General features: G+C 47.6%; 1 protein-coding gene across 1 annotated transcript in view; it reads right to left on the bottom strand.

Annotated features, from left to right (window-relative positions):
• Positions 1–727: 727 nt before the first annotated feature.
• Positions 728–7,655, bottom strand: part of FTO (FTO alpha-ketoglutarate dependent dioxygenase) — a 345,689-nt gene continuing 338,761 nt past the window's right edge. Inside the window, exon 9 of the mRNA XM_006185972.3 lies at positions 728–3,107. Coding sequence (XP_006186034.1) covers positions 2,954–3,107 — 154 coding nt within the window. The 3' untranslated portion in view covers positions 728–2,953. The remainder of the gene's footprint in view (positions 3,108–7,655) is intronic.

Below are 7,655 nucleotides of genomic sequence, written 5' to 3'. Positions count from 1 at the left end.
CTAGAGAGCTAAGTACCTACTGGTCACTACATACCCAGGCACCCAGGGGGCGGGCACACGGGAGCCGGTGGAAGGCAGGGACCTGTCCTTGGATGCCCAGGGCTCACCACACCACTGAGCTGCAGTAGGTGGTCAAGGAAAGTTTGTGGGAGGGAGCGAGGAGGGAGGGGAAGCCAGAAGCACCCCAACACAAAGGGATCTATCTACTCAGATCACTTTTCTCAAGATCATTGGGACCACGGGGTGCGGAAGACTTGCAGGTAGCAGTGGGGACCACTGACTCAAGGTGGGTTCAAGGGCAAAGCTTCCCTGCTTCTCCACAACACACACATGGCCCGTGTCTCCCAGAAAGTCCTTCACTAGTTCACAGGAGAGGAGCAGGCATCCCCTGGGTCCTGTAGGAACTGAGTTGGTTGTCAGCAACCCGGGGTGCCCCCACTTTTTATCCTCTCTTGCCCCTCTTCCTTCTATTCTCCTGAAACCTCCCGGGAGAGCGTACGTGACCCTCAAGCACCCTGAACTCATGCTCACTGAAAGCCACCACTTCTGAGAAGATGTCATCTTACCTTTTGCGTTCACTCCAGGGAGTGGTTTCTCCCACCCTGGCTGGACCCCCACCTGGAGGACTGACTCTGAGAACTCTCTCTGCCTGGGCCCCACCCACCCAGGCCAAGGAAGCAGGTCCACCTGCTGGGGCATCAGGAGAAAAGAGCAGGACCTCTCTTCGTTTCTGATCTCATCCTTTTAATACTTTTATTGTTCATGAATGTTGTACGATGCACACGACATATTAGTACAAGCAGTCCAAAAACACAGCTCGAGAGTAATACAAAGATATTGGGGTAGGCACTAAACATTTATTTCTACTCTAGGGGTGCAGGCAAGCAGGTCTGGAGGGTGCTGACATGAAGGGGTAAAGCCGGTCAGGTTCACAATAAATGGTAAGAGGGAGCCATGGAGACCACGGAGGGTTCATGGCTCACCTAAGAGGGGCAGGATGCTACCTAGCTCTTTGCCATGCGAGAATGGAGGCTAGGGCTGCAGGTGTTCTGAATTCTAAAGAGAATGCACACATTTTTATTTTATAAGAAATCTCCCAATTTTAAACGTCGGCACCTAATGAACTATAATAAGGGATGGACATCGTGGAGCTAAATAAAAACACTAGGCGAGATGGCCCCAAGGCTGCCCCGTTGGTGACGTCTATTTGCCCCACACTCCTTACCTACGAGATTTCACTTCACCCCTCCCACAACCCAGCGAAGCAGCGCTTCATCTTTCACTGACGAGGGGATGGAGGCTCGAGGACATCAGGGAATTCATCTAAGGGCTATGAGATTGGAGTTTCAAGACGATGAAACCCCGGCTGCTTTGTGTACTGTGGTCTCTCTGTGGTTAATTCTGTGTGAAAGAACGCACACCTTGAACCACTGAGATTCTGATGGTGGGAGAGAGCCTGGTTCCCAGTGCGCCTCTTGAGGGGCCAAAAAGCTCTCCGGACTACTGCAAACAAGTACAGAGACGGTCACAGGCTGGGGAGAGAGGCTAACTATTTTTGTGATTTCCAGGGTCACCAAAGGGTGGGAGCCAGGCCCAAAAGGGAGAGATATGTTAATGGCATCACGAGACAGAGCTGGCACAAGGCTTGAGGGAGGGACAGGAACACGCCTACAGCAGGTCAGCTTACTGATATATGATAATACTAATATTTACTGGATATTTCACTATGGGTCAGAAATTGTACTAAGTCTATAGCTTGGTCATTTCATTTCATCTTCACCTCGTGATTTGGTGCCTTTAGTATCCCCATTATACAGATGAGGAAACTGAGGCACAGTAACACACCAAAGGTCACAAGCTAGTGGGTGTTTTGATCTAGGCACTCAAAAACCAAAGCCCAAGTTTCAACCTCTGTATCATCTCTCTGCTGCTCCAACATCATCAGGATGGGGCACTAGGGTTCTTCAAGCCTCAGTTCCATTAATCACTATGTGCGAATGGGGGAATTGTAGAAAAATATGTAGTTTGCTGGCTACAGCCATGAAGCAATGCAAGTAGGGCGGTGACCCTTTCATTAGATCAGGGAAACTTCCTGAAGACGGGATGTCTACTTTAATTTTCAATGTCTCTCCATTCCTGTGCGCAGAGTACAAGACTCATAACCCAGGCTTTTCCTGAGGGCTGTCTTAGAGAAGGGAAGGAGGCTACTCTTCAAGGAGGCATTCTCTCTTTTAATTTATTGCGCCTGTACAGAGTGGCTACACAGAATCGGAAAACAGAATCTCCCGCTCTCAAACTTTTGATAGAAGTATTGTCCAGGAGGACCCTCTACAGTGATGAAAATGTTCTGAGTCTATGCCGTCCAGTATCGTAGTCACTAGCCACACATGGCTATTAAGCACTTGAAATGTGGTTAGTGCAACTGAGGAGCTGAATTGTTAATTACAGCTGAAACTGAACTGAAATTTAAGAAGCCACATCTGCCTAGTGGCTACCATATTGGACAGCATAACCTCTAAAGGGTGCGGTGAGAAAATGGGCTAAACACCTCTAAATTCGGTCTTCGCCCAGATGACTTTTGAGTCATCCCCTGCAGGGTCTGTGAAAAGGCTCGGGCAAGAGGAAAGGAGGTTAGGCTCCGCCACAGGCCGGGCTTACTCCTGTCACTTCCCAGGCCTTGGGAGAGGAATGGCTTGCGTTAAAAAATCCAAGTGGGGAAGCATTTTGGGGGGGAGGTTCTTGTTTAATTTACCAACTCGCTATAAGACTGTATCATTTTTAACCACTTTAATATTCACGGGCTCCTTTCCCTAGCTGTTTCCCACTGGGACCCAGGTTCTAGGATCTCAAGGCCAAGTCTACCCACCCTGCCCTGGACTGAGCCCACGACAAGGTTGGAGGAGAGAAGCCAGAAATATCCGTTCCTCCTCCACCCAAGACTTGTGCCCTTTCTCTAGGGTTTGGCTTCCAGAAGCAGACCTCTGAGTTCTGAAACGATGTCTGTGAGCTCAAACGGCAGAGGCATCGAAGGATCATCCTTCTCCCAATATGGCCGGCATTCTGGCTTCTGGTCCGCGGGGAGAGATCGGGCAATTCGGCACTGGCACCTGGAAGAGTAAGAAGAGGCAGTTGATCCCTGGGAGGAAATGCCCGGAAGACCCAGACCCATGGCGGGCAACCTGGAGCCACACTGCCAGACGCCCCGGTGGCGCTCCTCCATGGCGGCGGTGCTGATATGGGAGAATGAGGTTGGGAGGCAGAAAGCAGATGTGTTTAGAAGAAGGAAGAATTCTTTCCGGTGCTGGAACTTCTTTCTTTTTCAATTCCCAGCTCTGTATGAACTCTAATGGCTTTGTAAAAGCCAATCATCAGGGAAATTCAGTTACTCTGCCTTTAAAATGGTGAATTATTTTTTTCATTATCTCAACTGTTATTTAAAGTGTGTGATTAAGCCATTATCAGATTTAAATGTTTGTGGGATTTCCATGTATTACTAGATTACTGGGAAAGATTAAATTGAATTTACTGCATTAAAACGTCCAAGAATAGATTAAACAATATTACAGACCGGGATTGACTCTGGAGATCCTGGAGATTTACAAGTGTCCCAGCTTGCTGTGCTCAGGAAAAGGCACTCCAAGGAGAGACCGATTTGTAAGGATATATGCAAATAGAGGTTAATAATCATTTCCACTGATGAATAGGTGGGGAAAACTTTCACAAAATTAAATTAAGAGGCTAGCAAGAGTTACTCCCTAAGGAAAACACTTAAATCACGGTTTTTATTAAATGGATTATTCATCAATAGTGGAGAAATTAATTATCATATGCCACGAAATTATAGCCCCGGAGAAAAAAAGTTGGGGCAACACCATCACACCTTGGCAGGCGTTGACCTCTCAGAGAGACCAGCTTATTGGAAGACGGTCTGGGAAAGCTCAGTGGCTTTGGCTTTATTTATCTGAAAAATGAGGCTCAGAGAGAAGACAACACAAACGGCAGGAAGGAGTGAGCCACTTCTCTCCTCTCTTGGAGCACATGGTGGTGACAGCGTGTGCACCGAGATAGAAATACTCTGTGTATATTTGGAAGAGTTGCGTGGTCCTTCCCCTGCGCTGTTCTCTGAATCAATTAAAAAGTGGTCATGCCCACCATCTGTCTTCTGGGTAGGACTCACTAGGAAGAGGTCAACGAATGGAATATCCTGGCCCTGCTTCCAAGCCTGATGGTAGAGAAGGTCCTAACTAACAGAGACATCTTCTTCTCTGGGGAATTATTAATGGTGTGGGGATCCCCACGGGAAAACATACTTCAACTTTACACCTATTTTCTCGCGTGGTTAATTGCTCTACCGGCATCCTGTGCACTCAATCCGTCGTACATTACACATAACATTCCAATATATCTTCAGCTCTCTGCATCGGGCCCTGATAATAGCGTCTGTTAACATGCACTAAGTACTATTATGTAGCACATCACTTCATAAATAATAAGATTAGCTGACCTCAGGGCCCCAAGAAGAGTAATGTGTTTAAATGTTCTCATTATTTATTTAAAACAAGAATTAAAGCAACAGAAGCTGCTTTTGACAATCCTCTTAGCATAAATATTAAACTGTTTGCACTGATAAGCCCACACAGCACTGAAGAACAGAGGGTGCGTTCTGCAGACTACTTAATAATGATAGGTGTTTGAGACACTGCTGCTCGCGGTCCTGGTTCTGAGGGAGCATTCTCTGTAGTGCTGGAGACAGTCTCTAAATCACATGAAAAGGATGGGCGGAAATTAATATTCAGGGGAAGCTGCGACTAATTACAAAGGAACTCGGCAAAGCTTTTTAAATTGTGCTTTCTCTCTGCCTCGGAATTGGAGAGTGATGCTCGATTTACCAGGTAGGGAGAGTTATTCCAAATTGAGCATTTCAATCTCGCGGCAGATAAATTATCTGTGCACACATTATCCTGCTTGGCAGATTAAAGGGCTATGATAAGTGTTGATCCACCTCGAATATCATAAGGTTTGTAAAAAGTCAATAGAGATGCTTCTTCACCTGTCAAATGGGTTTTGCCCCCTCATTTGGAGAAAGTATTAAAAATGTTAACACCTGCTGCAGAAGTTCGCTGACACTGTATTGCACAACCGTATGGCACACGTCCCCAAGCCCACTCAGTTTTCTTTTGGGGCAAGTTGCTCTGATCTTCTGCTATTGTTCTTTTCAGCCGGGAAGGCCCGGCTGATGTGGGGACCACCTGCATCTCACGCAGGCCCTGAGAGGCTGGGAGCTGTGTCTATCCACAGGCTCCCTCCAGGCTAGAGGTAGAGCCCTTGTTGGGTTTTTCCAGGGCCCCAATTCCGCTCTTTCAAGGTCACTTTAAATTTGATCTTAACCAAAAGGCCGAGAAGTGATCAAGGTCACTTAAAAACTCTCCCTTTCATGCCCAGTGCTCCTTGCCAGTTTCTCAATGGGAGCCACTGGGCCCAGGAGAGAGCTTGCTGTTGAGGTCATGTATTCACCTACGAGAAGGGACAGTCATCCCCAACTCAAATTATACTGTCTGAGTCAACATCATGCCTGATGGTGGGACTGAAAAAGAAAGGACTGAGAGTGGCTTCAAGGTGTAGCCCCCTTTGGGTTTTTATTTCTCCTGCTCAAATCACTCATCCTGCCTCTCTTCTGCCTTGATTTCCTAGGATGGGGCAGCACAGTGAGAAGATGCTCTCTGGACACCGGGAGCCACTGCTTCCCCGGCGCATGACATCTCGGGTGAGTTTCTTCACCTCGCTGAGCCTCAGTTTCTTGTCAGTCAGGTGGGAATAATGATGATGATGGTGATGATGATGGTGACGTTGCCAGTACCTTACTGACGGGCTTGTTGTGAGGGTTCAATGAATTAATACATACGAAGTGCTTAGAACACTCTCTGGCGCGCAGTACTCAATGATTATTAACTACTACTGTCATTACTTCTACTACGAGTACCAGTGACATGGGACATGCCCCCGAGAGGGCTGCCTGCCGGTCTTGCGTCAATCCTCCCTACCCACTGACTGGGTGGCTTCTGGATTGGCTCTTTCTAGGAGAAGCTCTGGAGATACAGAAGCAGACTTCGCCGTTCTTCCTGAAGACCCAGAATTCACAAAAGGCGCTGTGGTTGGACTCTCTGAGTGGCGGTTGTTTCGGATTGATTTGGCGTTTAAAGGAAAGCAACCCGGACTGTTTCTCAGCACATGTACGCCGTAGTTCTCGCACAATAAGAGGAGCCCAAGTTCTCGTCAGAAATGTTTTAGGGATCCTGACGGGGGAGGACATTTGCTGTCTTGCGTCTATTCCCATCTTTCCCACAAAGACGGATTCAGATTTTCCTGTGGGGAATCCATCCAGTCCCCATGCTTCGCCATGTGGTTTGAGTGGGACTGGTTCCATCTCTACAGCAAGGAGAGAGCCTTGACTAGTTTAACTTAATCAGCGCACCCCCTTCTCCCAGCCACAGGGAGTGGTTCAGGGGAGGCACATGACCCAGTCTGGGGCTATAGTGAGAGAGGAAATCAGAGGACTGTCCTGGGAGCGAAGGGAAAAAAGACTTTCTCATCTCCTGGTCTATGAACTATTAGGATGTGTGATCTGGAACCACCAGAGTCATTTTGCTACCAGTGCAGCAAGGGACTGGGTCCTGGGTGATATGGTTTGAGAAGCTGGATCAAGCCTCACCTGAGGCTAGGTTTGCTTAGACTTTTTCAGTTCCATTGTTATTATTTGAGTTAGGTTTTTCTGTCACCTGCAACCCAAAGAGTCCTGGCTGATATACTGGCCATGCATCTCACCTCTCAGTGACCTGCAGCCTTTTACAGCATCCACTGCCGTGGCCCTGCCTGCCCTATGGATGCTGATGGTCCTCCCTCCAAACAGAGATGCTGCTGCTGATACAGTGTAGTGTGCACAGAGATCGTCTGCACACGAAGGCATGAAAACCCTGGCTTTCATTTTTGATTCAAATAATATTTCCATTTGGGACAAATTTCTACCCAGAAAATAAGAGAGTACTGGTGTCATCTACACTGGACTTTGCGTGAAAAGAAGCCAGTGTTAATGGCTGGAGCTGCAGGATCTTTCTAAAGAAAGTTAAACAAAACAAAACAAAACAAAACATTTCCCTAAACTCAGTATTCCCAAGGATAGCAGATCATTCTGAACCCAGCGAAACAGTAAGAAAGTTACAGTTTCCCCTTTCAACCTTGTCCTCTCTGCTCCCATCCTAAAGAAAAATCCTCTTTTGAGTGCTCTGGGTTAGCAAACAAACTCAGACCTACTCAGAAAACCCTGCTCCTCTAACGAAGCGTTACAAGGGGAGGAAAGGATGATAATATCTACTTCATCTCTCTCTGCCTTCCAAATTCACATCATTTCAATCCAGAGGCCTCTGTGAGCCACCCTCAAAACTCTTGCTACTTAGGAATGGTTTTTCCCTGAATGACCTAGTGATGTAACAGGAAGCAACTGAAAGGTGTCACATTGGCTGGCTCGTTAGCAGCTTGTCCAGAGGGCCCAGGTCGTCCCCTCCCACAGGTGTAACTCATGCAGGGCCCCACTGCCCGCTGACTTCCCCCAGGGCTGCACTTACGTTTGGGTGATCGGGATTGCAGCTACATTAGTGAAC

This window comes from Camelus ferus, chromosome 9 (genome assembly GCF_009834535.1).
Source record: "Camelus ferus isolate YT-003-E chromosome 9, BCGSAC_Cfer_1.0, whole genome shotgun sequence".
NCBI classification, from domain to species: domain Eukaryota; kingdom Metazoa; phylum Chordata; class Mammalia; order Artiodactyla; family Camelidae; genus Camelus; species Camelus ferus.
The sequence above is the reverse complement of the archived record's forward strand: the minus strand, read 5'-3'. Positions and strand labels throughout refer to the sequence as shown.